At 68.9% G+C, this 16,055-nt stretch overlaps 2 protein-coding genes across 4 annotated transcripts; both read left to right on the top strand.

Moving 5' to 3' along the window:
* Positions 1-715: 715 nt before the first annotated feature.
* On the top strand, positions 716-3,311 carry LOC135323987 (sterile alpha motif domain-containing protein 1-like). The gene is made up of 2 exons (XM_064499380.1): positions 716-931; positions 2,758-3,311. The coding sequence occupies exons 1-2, from the start codon at positions 731-733 to the stop codon at positions 2,917-2,919; spliced, it is 363 nt and encodes a 120-aa protein (XP_064355450.1). The 5' UTR covers positions 716-730; the 3' UTR covers positions 2,920-3,311.
* A 529-nt stretch (positions 3,312-3,840) lies between these two features.
* MAP2K7 (mitogen-activated protein kinase kinase 7) lies at positions 3,841-15,164 on the top strand. Of its 3 annotated transcripts, none has more exons than XM_064499357.1 (12): positions 3,841-4,036; positions 6,249-6,296; positions 7,107-7,260; positions 8,329-8,395; positions 8,497-8,610; positions 8,977-9,096; positions 9,793-9,900; positions 10,737-10,889; positions 10,984-11,064; positions 11,813-11,955; positions 12,027-12,072; positions 12,658-15,164. In XM_064499357.1, exons 1-12 carry the CDS (start codon positions 3,913-3,915, stop codon positions 12,793-12,795), a joined length of 1,296 nt encoding a protein of 431 aa, XP_064355427.1. In that variant the 5' UTR covers positions 3,841-3,912; the 3' UTR covers positions 12,796-15,164. The 3 variants fall into 3 exon arrangements, with proteins under 3 accessions (XP_064355427.1, XP_064355426.1, XP_064355428.1); XM_064499356.1 differs by having other exon boundaries at positions 10,710-10,889; XM_064499358.1 differs by lacking the exon at positions 6,249-6,296 and having other exon boundaries at positions 10,710-10,889.
* The last annotated feature ends 891 nt before the right edge of the window (positions 15,165-16,055 follow it).

Below are 16,055 nucleotides of genomic sequence, written 5' to 3'. Positions count from 1 at the left end.
CCGGGGGGGCTGGGGGGCTGCTATGGGGTGGCATTTGGGGGGGGTCTTGGGGTGCTGGGGGCAGTTGGGGGGGTCTTGGGGGCTCTTTGGGGGGGTCTCAGGTGCTGGGGGCAGTTGGGGGGGGTCTCGGGGGCTCTTTGGGGGCTTTTGGGTGCTGGGGGGATATGGGGGGCTGTTTGGGGGGGGCTGGGAGATCCTGGGTGCTGTTTGGGGGTCTCGGGGTGCAGGAAGGGCTTTGGGGGGCTGTTTGGGCGGGGGGGTCCCGGGGTGGGGGACACGCCAGGTGCTGACCCCGCTGTCCCCGCAGTGTCCCCGGCGCTGGCGGGCGCCGAGCCCTCGGTGCCACTGTCCCCAGGCCGGCCGGGGGTCCAGGCCGCCGACGGGGCCCCCTTCAGCTGCACGTGAGTGAGGGGGGGCCCTGTGTCCCCCCCGTGTCCCCTACATGTGTCCCATGTCCCCCTGGTGTCCCCAGCCCTTTATTAGCCAGGACCTGATGTCCTCCATGGTCCCCTCTCCCCCCTGCGTGACCCCTCTCCCCCCTTGCGTGACCCCTGTGCCCCCCCCCATCCGGTTGGTGGCCCCTATGTGTCCCTGTGTGTGACCCCCCCACGCGTGGCCCTGTCCCCAATGCCGCGGTGGCCCTGTCCCTGATGGCACGGTGGCTTCTCGTCCCCGGAGCGCGTCCCTGCATCTCCCCGTCCCTGGGGTACCGCAGCCCTGTGCCCCAAGGATGTGCCCATGTCCCCGTGGTGTCCTCGTGTCCCCGTGGTGTCCCCGTGTCCCCCCCCCCGGGGTGACCGATGTCCCCGCGTCCCCAGGGCCCACCAAGAAGGAGAAGGCGGCCGACCCCGTGGAGTGGACGGTTCGGGACGTGGTCGACTACTTCACGGAAGCCGGCTTCCCCGAGCAGGCCACGGCCTTCCAGGAGCAGGTGGGTCCCCTCCTGTCCCCTCCTGTCCCCCCGGCCGGACACCGCGGACCCTGCGCCCCCCAGCCCCGCTTCTCCTCCCGTGGGGCAGAGCTGAGCCCCCCGACGTGGCCGCTGTCGCCGTCCCCAGCTGGGTCCCTCCACCCTTGTCCCCACCCTGGTTGTCCCCAGCGGGTCCCTGGTTGTCCCTGTCCCTTGAGGGCTGTCCCCAACCCAGGACCCTGTCCCCAACAGCTGTCCCCTGTCCCCGATGGCCGTCCCCGTCCGTTCCCCTTCCCCGATGGCTGTCCCCTCCGTGTCCCCCCGGTCCCGGGCTGTCCCCTTGTCCTAGGTGGCCCCTGATGGCTGTCCCTGGGCAGTGTCCCCTGCTGGCAGGCAGTCCTGTCCCCCCAGATGTCCCCATTGTCCCCATGGGTGCCCCCCCCCGTCCCCAGGCAGTGTCCCTCTCCCATCCCGCCCTGGCAGGTGTCCCCTGTCCCCATGTGGTGTCCCCCCAGGGTGCCCCCCCCCAGTGAGTGCCCCCCTGTCCCCATGCAGTGTCCCCTCTGGGGGCCCCTGTCCCCATGTGCTCCCCCTGGGCGCCCCCCCCCATCCCAGTGGGTGCCCCCTGTCCCCATGCAGTGCCCCCTGTCCCCATGTGCTGCCCCCCCATCCCAGTGGGTGCCCCCCCATGCATCGTCCCCCCATCCCAGCAGATGCCCCCCATGCAGCCCCCCCATCCCAGTGGGCGCCCCCCCATGCAGCCCCCCCATCCCAGCAGGTGCCCCCCCATCTCCATGCAGCACTGCCCCCGATCCCAGTGGGTGCCCCCCCCATGCAGTGCCCCCCCCATCCCAGCGGGTCCCCCCCATGCAGCACCCCCCATTCCAGCAGCTGCCCCCCCCTTCCCATCCCAGCGGGTGCCTCCCCATCCCAGCATCCCCCCCGCATGCAGCGCCCCCCCCCCCCCAACGGGTGCCCCCCCATGGAACCCCCCCCATCCCAGCATCCCCCCCGCATGCAGCGCCCCCCCCACCCCAACGGGTGCCCCCCCATGGAACCCCCCCCCATCCCAGCATCCCCCCCGCATGCAGCGCCCCCCCCCCCAACGGGTGCCCCCCCCATGCAGCACCCCCCCACCCCAACGGGTGCCCCCCCATGGAGCCCCCCCCATCCCAGCATCCCCCCCGCATGCAGCGCCCCCCCCCAACGGGTGCCCCCCCCATGCAGCACCCCCCCACCCCAACGGGTGCCCCCCCATGGAACCCCCCCCATCCCAGCACCCCCCCCGCATGCAGCGCCCCCCCCCCCAACGGGTGCCCCCCCCATGCAGCACCCCCCCACCCCAACGGGTGCCCCCCCATGGAACCCCCCCCATCCCAGCACCCCCCCCATGCAGCGCCCCCCCCCCCAACGGGTGCCCCCCCCATGCAGCACCCCCCCACCCCAACGGGTGCCCCCCCATGGAACCCCCCCCCATCCCAGCATCCCCCCGCATGCAGCGCCCCCCCCCCCAACGGGTGCCCCCCCCCATGCAGCACCCCCCCACCCCAACGGGTGCCCCCCCATGGAACCCCCCCCATCCCAGCATCCCCCCCGCATGCAGCGCCCCCCCCCCAACGGGTGCCCCCCCCATGCAACACCCCCCCACCCCAACGGGTGCCCCCCCATGGAACCCCCCCCATCCCAGCACCCCCCCCATGCAGCACCCCCATCCCAGCGCCCCGCCATATCCCCACACAATATCCCCCCCCGGGTACCCCCCCCGGGTGCCCCCCCGCCGCCGAGTCCGGCGGGGGGGGGGGGGTGTGTGTGTGTGACGCAGCCGTGCCCCCCCCCGCGCCCCGCAGGAGATCGACGGGAAGTCGCTGCTGCTGATGCAGCGGGCGGACGTGCTGACGGGGCTCTCCATCCGCCTGGGCCCCGCGCTCAAGATCTACGAGTACCACGTGAAGCTGCTGCAGCGCAGCCACTTCGAGGAGGACGAGGGCCCCGAGGCCTTCCTCGGCTGACGCCACGGACTCTGGGGGGGGGGAACCCTCCTCTTCCTCCCCCCCCCCCCCCCCCCGCCTGGGCCTCCCGGCCTGGCCTCCCCGCCCTCCTCCCCAGCGGCACCGGGAGGGGGGCCAGGGGGTTTTATCCCTTTTTTTTTTTTTTTTTTTTTTCCTTTTCTTTTTTTTTTTTTTTGGGGGGGGGGATGGGATGGTTTGGGGGTCGCTGCCTCCCCCCCCCCCCCCGGAGTTGTGTTTTAACCTGCCCCAGCCTGTGCCCCCCCCTGCTGCCCCTCTTCGCTGGGGTGTGCCCCCTTCTCGCCCTTCCCCCCTCCCCAGCCCTCCGTCTCCCCTGGGCCTGGCTTGTTTTGGGGTTTTTTAAATAAAAGTGGAAAAAAAAGGAAAAAAGCAAAGGAAGAGCCCCCGGGGGGGGCGGATACTTGGGGTGTTCTCGGGGGGGGGGAGGGGATATTTGGGGTGTTCTTGGAGGGGGGGCACTGGCAGCCTGGATGCCTGGGTCCCCTCAGGTGCCCCCCTCCCTAAGGGGGGGGTTCCCAGCCTCTTGCTGACCTCTTACCCCCTCCAAGTGCCCTACAGGCGGTGCTGGGGGGGGGTCGGGTTTTTTTGGGGGGGGGTCCCGCTTTCGGGGGGGGACTGGCTTGTGTGCGCATGCGCGCATCCCTCCCGTCTGCGGTTGCACCGCCGCCACACACGGGGGAGCCAGCGTGCCGCGATGGGAGGGGGAGGGAGAGCGAAGAGAGGTGGCGCATGCGCGTTGGCGCCCCCGAGCTTGCGCTGGGGAGGGAGGCGGGTGGGAAGACAGCGCGCCTGCGCGCCCACGTGCCATCGCGAGGGGGCGTGGCGTGGCGCGGCGGACGGTGGCCGGCGGCGGCCCGAAAGGCGGCGGCGGAGCGCGCGCGCGCGGCGGACGGCGGCCCGGCGGGGCCAGTCGGCGCCTGCGCACTGCGCTGTTTGTGTATTCTGGCTGCGCGGCGGCGCTGGCTCCGGGCGAAGATGGCGGCGTCCTCGCTGGAGCAGAAACTCTCCCGCCTGGAGGCCAAGCTCAAGCAGGAGAACCGCGAGGCCCGCCGCAGGATCGACCTCAACCTCGAGATCAGCCCGGCGCGGGCCCGGCCTAGTAAGGAGGGGCCGGGGGGGAGGAGAGCCTCGGGGGGGAGGGGAGGCCGGGGGGGGGCAGCTGGGGGTGGGGTATGTGGAGCGGTATTGGGGGTGTTTGGGGCCGTATCGGGGGGTATGGGGGGTGTTTGGGCAGTATAGAGGGATATGGGGGTGTTTCGCGCTGTATTGAGAAGTGTTGGGGCAGTATCGAGGGGTAGGAGGAGTATTTGGGGCTGCATGGGAAATACGAGGGGTGTCTGGGGCAGTTTTAGGGGGTCTGAGGGCAGTCGGGGCTGAATGGGGGGGCGGGGGGGCTTGTATGGGGGGAACTGGGGGTATTTAGGGTGGTTTTGTGGGGTGTGGGGGCAGCTGGGGTGGTTCTGAGAGGTCTGAGGGCAGCTGGGGCTGTATGGGGGGAAATGGGTGTTTGGGTCAGTTTTGTGGGGTATGGGGGTACTTGGGGCAGTTTTGGGGGAAATGGGGGGCACTTGGGGCAGTGTTGGGGGTATTGAGGGGCAGTTAGGGCAGTTTGGGAGAAATGGGGGGCACTTGGGGCAGTTTTGAGGGCTGTGTGGGGCAATTAGGATCCTACTGGGGGAAGCAGGGGTTGATGGGGCTGTTTTGAGGACTCTGAGGGCAGTTGGGGCAGTACGGGGGGGCCGGGGGGGGCAACTGGGGCAGTATTGGAGGAAATGGGGGGGAAGCAGGGACTGTATTGAGAGGTTTCGGGGCACCTGAGGGTGTGTTGGGGGAAATGGGGGCACTTGGGGCAGTAAGAAGTGACACTGGGGGGCAGTTGGGGCATCGGGGGCAGTTGGTGTATTTGGGGATATGGGGGGGCAGTTGGCGCTTGACTTGAGGAAATGGGGGTAGGTGAGGCCCTACTAGAGGTTTTGGGGGCAGTTGAGGCACTTTTGGAGCAAGCGGGGGCAGTTTGGAGGCAGCTGAGATAAAGCAGAGCAAAGGGGGGGGCAAACGGGGCAATTTTGGGGACAGTCAGGGCAGTTTGGGGACAGCTGAGAAATACAGGAACAAATGGGGGGGAAACAAGGCAGTTTTGGGGGCAGTTTGGGACAACTGAGAAATAGAGGGGGGAACGGGACGGTTTTGGGGGCAGTTTGGGGACAGCTGAGATACAGCGGAGTGAGCGGGGGGGCAAACGGGGCCGTTCGGGGGGGCAGCCGGGGCGCTATTGGAGCGACCGGGGGGCGTCGGGCAGCCGGGGGCCGCGCGGCAGCGCTGGCAGGGGACTTTTGGGGGTGAACGCCAGGGATTCAGCTCGAGAGGGGGGGTGGCGCCGGCCCCGGGGCAGCCGGGGTGACCTTGACGGGGGCCGGCCGCGCCGCGGGGGCCGCCCGGGAGGGCACCGGCAGCCGGCAGCGCCCCGGGGGCGCCGCGAGGCTGCCCCGGACTCCTGGGCCCCCTGTGAAGCGGCGCGCCGGAAGGCGGCCCGGCGAGCGGCGCCTTTTCCTGCTCTCGGAAACGGCGGGTTTTCCGCCTTTGGGGCAATGTCCGATTTTCCGGCACTCGGGAACTGGCGCTTTTTCTAGCTCCGGGAGCCGCTGGCTTTTCGGGGCCTGGGGACGGCAGTTTGCGGAGGTTTCAGGAAACGCTGCTTTTTGTTGATTTGGGGGGGCATCAATTTTTTGGGAGGGGGAATCCAGGGACCATCTATTTTTCCAGGTTTTTGGGACCTCGGGACGGTCGATTTTTCTTGGCTCGGGAAACACTGAGTTTCCGGGGCCTCAGGTCCATCAATTTTTCATTGTCTGGGCACCATCAATTTTCCAAGATTTGGGGAGTTTTTTGGGGACCTCAAGACCGTCGCTTTTTGCGGGGGTTGGGAACCGCTGCTTTTACGGGGGGGAGTCTGGACAAAGTCGCTTTTCCCCCCACCCCCGGTTTGGAGACCGTCGCTTTTCCGGGCCTGGGATCGCCGGCGGTGGCTCCTCCGCCTCCCCCTCGCCATCCTCCCCTGCCCCGTTCGCTCCGCTCCCCTCCCGCGCCGTGGCCGGAGTTTCCCTTTAGTTTTCCCTTTTTGTCATTCTTTTTATTTTGCTCCTTTCTCCTTTCCTTTATATTTTATTTTCCGTTTTGATTTTCTGTTGCCGCCTGGGTTTGTTTCTGTTGTGATTTATGGTGTGTTTTTCTCCCTTTTTTTTTTTCTCTCTCCTTTCTTTTTCTTTCTTTCTGTTGCCGTTTCGTTCCGTTTGGTCCTTCCGCCCCTCCAGTTATTGTGATCACTCTAAGCCCTGCTCCCGCTCCGTCCCAACGAGCAGGTACCACGACTGCCTCCGCGCCGCTCGGCCTCCTCCCGCCTCGGCTCGCTTTACCGCTTCCCCCGGCGCCGCCGGGAGCCGGGCGCCTCGTTTCGGGGGGCACGTCGCCCCCCCACGTCGCCCCTTCCCTCTGCTCGTCCCCCCCCTCCCTGCCTGTCGCATGGGTGCGGCGCCGCGGGGTGCATGGGGCGACTCGGCGTTTGCGTGGGGCGACTCGGCGCTGCGGCGGCCTGACTCGGCGTGGGGGGCAGCCGGCTGCTGCTCCGGGGCGACTCGGCACGGGAGCGAGGCGACTCAGCGCCTGCGTGGGGCGACTCGGCACCGGAGCGGGGCGACTTGCCTCGGGACGCCCGGCAAGCGCTACCTTCTAGCCGGCGCGGGGTGACTCAGCGCCGGCACGGGGCGACTCGGCACGGCGGTGGCCTGACTCGGCGCTTGCGCGGGGCGACTCGGCGCTTGCGCGGGGCGACTCGGCGTGCGAGCGGTCCGGCTCGGCGCAGGGGTGACCGGTGAGCGCTGCGGTCCGGCAGGCGCTCGGGGCCCCGCGGGGCGACTCAGCGCCTGCGTGGGGCGACTCAGCACGGGAGCGGGGCGACTCAGCGCCTGCGTGGGGTGACTCAGCGTGGCGGCGGCCTGACTCGGCGCGGGGGCGCCCGGCGAGCGCGCCGATCCGGCCTCCGCGGGGCGACTCGGCGCTTGTGTGGGGCGACTCGGCACGGGAGCGGGGCGACTCAGCGCCCGCGTGGGGTGACTCAGCGCCGGCGCGGGGCGACGCGGCGGGGGCTGACGCCCGTCTCCGCTCGCCCCCAGCTCTGCAGCTGCCGCTGGTGCCCGACGGCGGCGGCCGCCCGGCGGCCGCGGCCCCCCCGGACGCCGCCGCCCCCCCACCGCCGCCCCCCGCCCGGCCCCGCCACATGCTGGGGCTGCCCCAGCCCCCCTTCCTCATGCACCGCAGCATGGAGAGGTGAGCGCCGCCCCCGCGCCCCATTGGCTGCCTGGTGGGGTGGGGGGGCGGCCCTGGGGGGCTGATTGGGCAGCTGGCCGCACGCTCTGATTGGCCGGGTCGGGGGGGAACCCTGTGAGCTGGTTGGCTGGGAGTCCAGGGGAGCATGGGCTGGGGGTGTGTGGGGAGACCGTGTGTGCTGATTGGCTGGGGGTGTGTGGGGAGACCATGCATGCTGATTGGCTGGGTGTGTGTGGGGAGACCGTGCGTGCTGATTGGCTGGTTGTGTGTGGGGAGACCGTGCGTGCTGATTGGCTGGTTGTGTGTGGGGAGACCGTGCGTGCTGATTGGCTGGTTGTGTGTGGGGAGACCGTGCGTGCTGATTGGCTGGTTGTGTGTGGGGAGACCGTGCGTGCTGATTGGCTGGTTGTGTGTGGGGAGACCGTGTGTGCTGATTGGCTGGTTGTGTGTGGGGAGACCGTGTGTGCTGATTGGCTGGTTGTGTGTGGGGAGACTGTGCGTGCTGATTGGCTGGTTGTGTGTGGGGAGACCGTGCGTGCTGATTGGCTGGGGGTGGGCAGTGTGTGCTGATTGGCTGGGTTTAGGGGAGACCATGTGTGCTGATTGGCTGGATGTGGGGAGCACCACATGTGCTGATTGGCCAGGCATATGTGTGGGAGGGGACCACATGTGCTGATTGGTTGGACGTGCAGGAGCCCGCAAGTGCTGATTGGCCAGGCCGGGGGGGTGTGGTGTGGTGTTGCTTGGCCCAGTGTGTTTGCGAGCGTGCGTGCTGATTGGCCGGGTGGCTGGGAGCCCGCCCCCCAATGCTGATTGGCTGGGATTGGCTGGGAGCCTCCCCATGCTGATTGGCCAGACAGCCAGTAGCCCCCTGATGCTTATTGGCCGGCAAACTCCCTGTGCTGTGATTGGCTGGGAGTCTGTGCATGCTGATTAGCCAGCAGCCCCCCCCACCATTGCTCCCAGCCGGCTGAGCCAATCAGGGCTGCAGAGGCGGGGTGGGCGGGGCCTGTGGCTGCCCCGCCCCCTCCGGGGGGGGGGGGACTGAGGCAGGGCTGCTCCCCCCAGCATGGAGATCGACCAGAAGCTGCAGGAGATCATGAAGCAGACGGGCTACCTGACCGTGGGCGGGCAGGTGAGTGCCGGGGGGTCCCCGCGCGTCCCCCCCCCCGTGTCATCCCCCTCCGTGTCCCCCCCCCCCCGCCGCTGCTGACGTCCCCCCCCGCCCCCCCGCAGCGCTACCAGGCCGAGATCAACGACCTGGAGAACCTGGGCGAGATCGGCAGCGGCACCTGCGGGCAGGTCTGGAAGATGCGCTTCCGCAAGAGCGGCCACGTCATCGCCGTCAAGGTGGGCGCCCCGGACGCCGGGGCCCTTCGCGGGCCGCCCCGGACGCCGGGGCCCTGATACCCCCCGCGGTGGGAGGGGAGGCCGGGCTCTTCCCCTGCCGCTGTGCCTCAGTTTCCCCTGGTTTGGGTGTGTGGGGGGGTCAGGATGTGACCCCCCCACCCCGTGCCTCGGTTTCCCCTGGTTTTGGCGGGGGGGGGGAGTTGGGTGAGGAGGTGGCTCTGGCCCCCGCTGTGCCTCGGTTTCCCCCCTTCCACGTGGGGCAGGTCAGGATGTGGCCCCGTTTCCCCCCCGCCCCCATGCCTGGGGTCCCCCCCCACGAGGGCGGGTCAGGATTTGGCCCCATTTCCCCCCCCCCCCCCCCGGCAGCAAATGCGCCGCTCGGGGAACAAGGAGGAGAACAAGCGCATCCTCATGGACCTCGACGTGGTGCTCAAGAGCCACGACTGCCCCTACATCGTGCAGTGCTTCGGCACCTTCATCACCAACGTGAGTCGCCCCCGGCCCCCCCAGATCCAGCCCGGCCCCCCCCCGAGTCCCCGGCCCCGCCCCCAGATCCGGCCCCGGCCCCCCCCCGAGTCCCCGGCCCCGCTACCGGGAGCCGGCCCCAGCCCTACCGCCAGGATCCCGCCCTGGATCTGGTCCCTAAATTCCCCACCCCCCCAACCCACTGCAGGGATCCAGCCCCGCTGCTGGGATCTGGCCCCCAGCCCCAGCCCTACCGCCAGGATCCCGCCCTGGATCTGGCCCCTAAATTCCCCCCCAGCCCCACTTCAGGGATCCAGCCCTGCTGCCAGGATCCAGCCCCGGCCCCGCTGCCAGGATCTGGCCGCCGTGCCTGGATCTGGCCCCTCGATGCTCCCAGCCCCATGGCCAGGATCCAGCCCCAGCCCTACTGCCAGGATCCCGCCCTGGATCTGGTCCTTAAATCCCTCCCCCCACCCCACTGCGGGGATCCAGCCCTGGCCGTGCTGCCAGGATCTGGCCCCTGGCTCCAGCCCCGGCTTCCCCCCGGGTCCTGGCGGTGCCTGGATCCGTCCTCCTGGCCGTGGCTGGTGCCGTGTCCCCGTCCCCCCCTCTCCCTCATGCTGTGTCCGTCTGCCCCGGCACCGTGTCCGTCCCCTTCCCACCCACCCCCCCCACCGCGGCGCTGGCTGCGGCCCGGGGCTAACGCGGCTCGCGCAGACCGACGTCTTCATCGCCATGGAGCTGATGGGCACCTGCGCCGAGAAGCTCAAGAAGCGGATCCAGGGCCCCATCCCCGAGCGCATCCTGGGCAAGATGACGGTGGCGGTGAGCGGGCTCCCGCGGCGGGGGGAGGGGGGGATCCCTGGGGATCCGTCCGCGTGGGGCTGGGGGATCCCAGGATCCGTCCTTGTGGTGCCGGGGGCTCCTGGGGTCTGTCTGCGCGAGGCCAAGGGATGCCAGGATCCATCCCTGTGGGGCCGGGGGATCCTGGGATCTGTCTGTGCGAAGCCAGGGGATCCTGGGATCTGTCCCTGCAGCGCTGGGGGATCCTGGGATCTGTCTGTGCGAGGCCAGGGGTCTCTGGAGTTGATTGAGGGCTCCTGGGATCCATCTGTGCGAGGCCGAGGGATCCCAGGATCCATCCCTGCGGGGCTGGGGGCTCCCAGGATGTGTCTACACGAGGCCGGGGGTCTCTGGAGTCGACCGGGGGCTCCCGGGATCCATCAGCATGGGGCTGGGGGCTCCTGGGATCCGTTGGAGTGGCACTAGGAGCCCTCAGGAACCCCTCGTGGGCTCCTGGGATCCATCGGCACAGTGCCAGGGGCTCTCCAGAGCTGGGTGGGAGCTCCCGGGATCCCTCGGCGCAGGGCTGGGGGCTCCCAGGATCCCTCCGCATGGCACCGGGGGCTCCTGGGATCCATCAGGGTACTCCTGGGATCCACTGGCACCGGGCCGGGGGCTCTCTGGAGCCGATGGGGGGCTCCCGGGATCCCTCCGCCCGGCACCGGGGGCTCTCCGGAGCTGGTGGGGGGCTCCGGCCAGGCCGTGGGTGGGGGGGGAGGGTGTCTGCGGAGCCGGTGGGGGGATCTGGCCAGGCGCGGGGGGGCTGACGGCACCGCTGCCGCCCCTTGCAGATCGTCAAGGCGCTCTTCTACCTGAAGGAGAAGCACGGGGTGATCCACCGCGACGTGAAGCCCTCCAACATCCTCCTCGACGAGCGGGGCCAGATCAAGCTCTGCGACTTCGGCATCAGCGGCCGCCTCGTCGACTCCAAGGCCAAGACCCGCAGCGCCGGCTGCGCCGCCTACATGGCCGTAAGCCGCCCCCAAAAACCCCGATCCGGCCCCGAACGGCGCCGCCCCCCCCACCCCGGGGCGCCCCGCCGCAGCCCCCCTGTCCCTCCCGCAGCCCGAGCGCATCGACCCGCCGGACCCCACCAAGCCCGACTACGACATCCGCGCCGACGTCTGGAGCCTGGGCATCTCGCTGGTGAGGGTGGCCCCCCCCCCCCGCGCCCCTTCGGCGTGGCACCGCGTGGCCGGGGGTGTCACGGGGCGGCCTCGGGGCCCGGCACGCTCGTCCACGTGCCACGGCGTGGCGGTCCCCATGGGACGTGGCGTGTCCAAGCGTGCCGGTCCCCATGCGTTGGTCCCCACGGGACGTGGCGTGTCGAAGCGTGCATGGTGTGCTCGTCCCCCACGTGTGACACACGCCGGTCCCCGCAGGATGTGGCATGTCAAAGCGCGCTGGTCCCCGTGTACCTGTCCCCACGGGATGTGGCACGTCAAAGCGTGCCTGTCCCCACGTGCTGGTCCCCACGGGATGTGGCACGTCAAAGCGTGCCTGTCCCCACGTGCTGGTCCCCATGGGATGTGGCATGTCAAAGCGTGCCGGTCCCCATGTGCCAGCGTGTGCCATGGCGTGCCCGTCCCTGCGGGCCGAGGCGTGCCATGGCGTGCTCGTCCACGTGCCCTGGCGTGCCGTGGCGTGCTCGTGCCCGTGTGCCGTGGCGTGTCGATGCGTGTCGTGGCGTGCCACGGCGTGCTCGTGCCCGTGTGCCGGGGCGTGTCGATGCGTGTCGTGGCGTGCTCGTGCCCGTGTGCCGGGGCGGGACGCGGCGTGCCGGGGCATGTCGATGCATGTTGAAGCGTGGCGTGTCGCTGTGTGCCGTGGCGTGTCATGGCGTGTCCGTGGCGTGTCAGAGCGTGCCGTGGCGTGACGGGGGGGTGTCCCGCAGGTGGAGCTGGCCACGGGGCAGTTCCCCTACCAGAACTGCAAGACGGACTTCGAGGTCCTCACCAAGGTGCTGCAGGAGGAGCCCCCCCGGCTGCCCCCCGCCATGGGCTTCTCCGCCGACTTCCAGGCCTTCGTCAGGGACTGGTGGGTAACGAGCGGCGGCGCGGGGGGGGGACGCCGGGGCCCCCCTCACCCCCCTGTCTCTCCCCCCCCAGCCTCACCAAGGACCACCGCAAGAGACCAAAGTACAACAAGCTGCTGGTGAGCCCGGGGGGGACGCGGGGACACGCGTGGGGACACACGTGGGGCTGGGGGGGCTGTGCCACATGGGGACACGCGTGTGCATGGGGACATGTGTGCCTGGGGGGGCCTGTGCCACGTGGGGACGTGTGTGCCACACAGGGACACGCATGGGGCGGGGGGGCTGTGCCACGTGGGGACACACGTGGGCCTGGGGACACGTGTGCACAGGGACAGGGGACTTCACTGTGTGACACACGCGTGGGGTCACATATGCATGGGGCTGTGGCATGCGGGGACACGTGGGTGCAGGGGCTGCTGGGAGGCCACCTCCTTGTCCTCGTGTCCACATGCCCCTGTCCCCATGTTCATGTCCATATGCCCGTGTCCTTGTCCCTGTGTTTATGTGCTTGTCCCCGTGTTTCTGTCGTTGTGTCTTTGTGCCCCCATGTCCACGTCCCCGTGTCCATGTCCCCAGCTCCATGTCCTTGTCTGTGTCTTTGTGCCCCCATGTCCGCGTCCCCATGTCCGCGTCCGTGTCCCCGCGTCCGTGCTTGTGCCCGTGTCCCCGCGCCCCCGCGGCTCACCCCGCTGTCCCCCGCCCAGGAGCACACCTTCATCAAGCGCTACGAGACGCTGGAGGTGGACGTGGCCTCGTGGTTCAAGGACGTCATGGCCCGCACAGAGTCGCCCCGCACCAGCGGCGTCCTGGGCCAGCACCACCTCCCCTTCTTCACCAGGTAGCGCCGCGGCCGCGGCCCGTGGGCCTCCCCCCCCGGCCCGGGGGCCCGGCACCCGCCGGCCCTGCTCCCGGTGGCCTCCTGAGCCTGGGGGTCGCGAGCCCGTGAGCCGTGGTCCCGTGGTCCTGCAGCCGGTGGTCCCGCGGTCCGTGATCCCGTGATCCCGTGGCTCATGGTCCTGTGACCCGTGATCCCGTGGTCCATGATGTCATGGTCCGTGATCCCGTGGCTCATGGTCCTGTGACCCGTGATCCTGTGGTCCGTGATCTCGTGATCCCGTGGTCTGTGATGCCACGGCTCGTGATCCCGTGGTCCCACGATCCCATGGTCCCGTGGTCCATGGTCCGTGATCTCACAATCCCATGATCCCATGGCTCATGGTCCTGTGACCCGTGATCCTGTGGTCCGTGATCTCGTGATCCCGTGGTCTGTGATGCCACGGCTCGTGATCCCGTGGTCCCATGATCCCACGGCTCGCGGTCCCGTGGCCCCGCGGCCGCCTCTCCCGGCGCTCCGACCCCGCGGCGCCCGGGCGGAAAAGGCTATTACTATTTTTTGTTTTCCCCCGTTTTCCCTTTTCCCCCTCTTTTTTTGGGGGGCGTTTTTTGTTTTTTTGTTTTTTTGTTTTTTTTTTTTTTAAACCCTTATTTATTGCGCCCGGCGCCGTGGCCGTGCCTCGGTTTCCCCGCCCGCGCGGGGGCTCTCCCCCCTCCCCCCCGCCACCGGCACACGTGTGGCCCCGCCGCCAGCGCACGCGTGACCTGGCCACCGGCGAGGGACAGCGTGGGGACACGGCACAGGGACACGCTATGGAGATGTGACACGGGGACATGGCACGGAGACGTGACGCGGCGCAGGGACGTGGCTCGGAGATGGGACACAGGGATGTGGCTCAGAGATACGACACAGGGACGTGGCACGGAGATGTGACACAGCACAGGGATGTGGCACGGAAGTGTGACACAGGGACATGGCACGGAGATGTGACATGGACGTGGCATGGAGACATGACAGCACTGGGACGTGGCTCAGAGACGTGACACAGGGACACGGTGTGGAGATAGGACACAGCACAGGCACGTGGCACGGAGGTATGATGCAGGGACACGGCACGGAGATGTGACACGGGGACGCGGCATGGAGATACAACGCAGGGACATGGCACGGCGACGTGACACAGCGCAGGGTGATGGCATGGAGACGTGACATGGGGACACGGCACGGAGATGTGACGCAGTGGAGGGTGATGGCACGGAGATGTGACATGGGGACACAGCACAGAGATGTGACATGGGGATGTGACACAGCGCAGGGTGATGGCACGAAGACATGACACAGGGACACGGCATGGAGACGTGACACGGGGATGTGACGCGGCACAGGTTGATGGCACAGAGACATGATGCAGGGACACGGCATGGAGACGTGACACGGGGATGTGACACAGCACAGGGTGATGGCACGGAGACATGACGCAGGGACACGGCGTGGGGATGTGACGCGGCAGGGCGCCGCGGGAGCACCGCGGAGGGACGGCGAGATGGCGCAGGGACATGGCACGTGGGGACATGGCGCGGAGACGGCACGGGGATGTGGCAGCGAGGGACGCGGCACGGAGAGGTGGCATGGAGAGACACGGCACGGGGACAGGAGGCGGCACGGCGAGGTGACACAGAGGGACATGACACGGCCACGGCCCAGCAGGATGCCACGGGGGGACGCGGGGATGGGGACACGCAGTGACAATCAGCACCCGGTGGCTCCACGGCTGCGGCGAGTTGGGACGGGCTCAGCGGGGTGCGGGGACATGCGGGGACGGCGGCTCCCTCCCGGGCTTGGGGACACGCGGGGACAGCCGGCCCCGGTGGGGGGTGGCGGCCCAGTGGGGGGGTGGCAGCCCCGGTGCACGGTGACGCCACTGCCCGGCCGTGTCCTTGCTGTCCCTGTTGTGTCCCCATTTCTGTCCTTGTCATGTCCCTGTCCCCATCCCAGCCCTGTCCTGTCCCGTCCCTGTCATGTCCCTGTTCCTCTTGGGTCTCCATCGTGTCCCTGTCCTTGTCCCCATCCCCATCGTGTCTCCATCACCATCCCCGTCGTGTCCCTGTCCCCATCGTGTCCCCATCCCTTTCCCTGTTGTGTCCTTGTCCCTATCCCGTCCCTGTCCTAGTCCCATCGTGTCCCTGTCCCCATCGTGTCCCCCTCCCTGTCCTCGTCCCCGCTGTGTCCCCGTCCCCTCCCGGCTGGGGCTGTGCGTCCCGGGGCCGGGTGATGGCGGTGGCCCCGTGGCCCCGGCGCCGCGGCGGTTAATTATTATTATTATTGTTATTATTGTTATTATTATTATTATTATTATTATAAATCCGCATGTCGAAACCGCAGGGGGAAGCGTCGGCCTGGAGGGGGCCTGGGGCGGGGACAGGCCTCTGTGGGGACACGGGGGGGACATAGGGGGACACGGGGATGTGGGGACATGGGAGGACATTTGGGACATGGGGATGGGACATGGGATACAGGGACATGGACATGGGGACACTGGGGATGTGGGGACGGGACACAGGGACATGGGGACACTGAAGGGACATGGGAGAACATTTGGGACATAGGACATGGGGACGGGGACATGGGGAACATGGATGTGGGGACACTGAGGGGACATTGGGGATGGGGGGATGGGGGATGTGGACATAGGGGACATGGGACATTGGGAACATGGGGATAGGGAGGGGATGGGGCATGGGAGGACATTGGGGACACACGAGGGACATGGGGGACACAGACATGGGGACATACAGGGACATGGGGACATATAAGGACATGGGGATGGTGACATTGGGGACAGAGAGGGATGTGGGGAGGACGTGTCACCACCCCGTGCCCCTTAGAGGGTGGCAGGATGCGGCAGGGAGCGCATGGGGGGGGGGGGGGAATGGCGGCCACCCAGACGCCTGGGCCCTGTCCCCAGGGCGATGGCTCCGGGGGCCCAAGGCCGGGCGGCGTCACCGGGGTGACGCGGCCTTGAGGCGCGGGGGCGGCTCGGGGGGGGGGGGGGGGCCAGACTGCCACGCGGGCCCAGATGCTGCTGCTGCTGCTGGGGTGAGGCACGGGCTGCACACGCGTGTGCAAGGGGGGGGGGGCTGCACACGGGGGGGCTGCACACGCGTGTGCACAGGGACCTGCACACGTGTGCACAGGATTAGCGTGGGGGCTGCACACGCGTGTGCATGGGGGGGGTTTGCACAAGGGGGGGTTGCACATGCGTGTGCA

This window comes from Dromaius novaehollandiae, chromosome 33 (assembly GCF_036370855.1).
Source record: "Dromaius novaehollandiae isolate bDroNov1 chromosome 33, bDroNov1.hap1, whole genome shotgun sequence".
NCBI classification, from domain to species: domain Eukaryota; kingdom Metazoa; phylum Chordata; class Aves; order Casuariiformes; family Dromaiidae; genus Dromaius; species Dromaius novaehollandiae.
The sequence above is the reverse complement of the archived record's forward strand: the minus strand, read 5'-3'. Positions and strand labels throughout refer to the sequence as shown.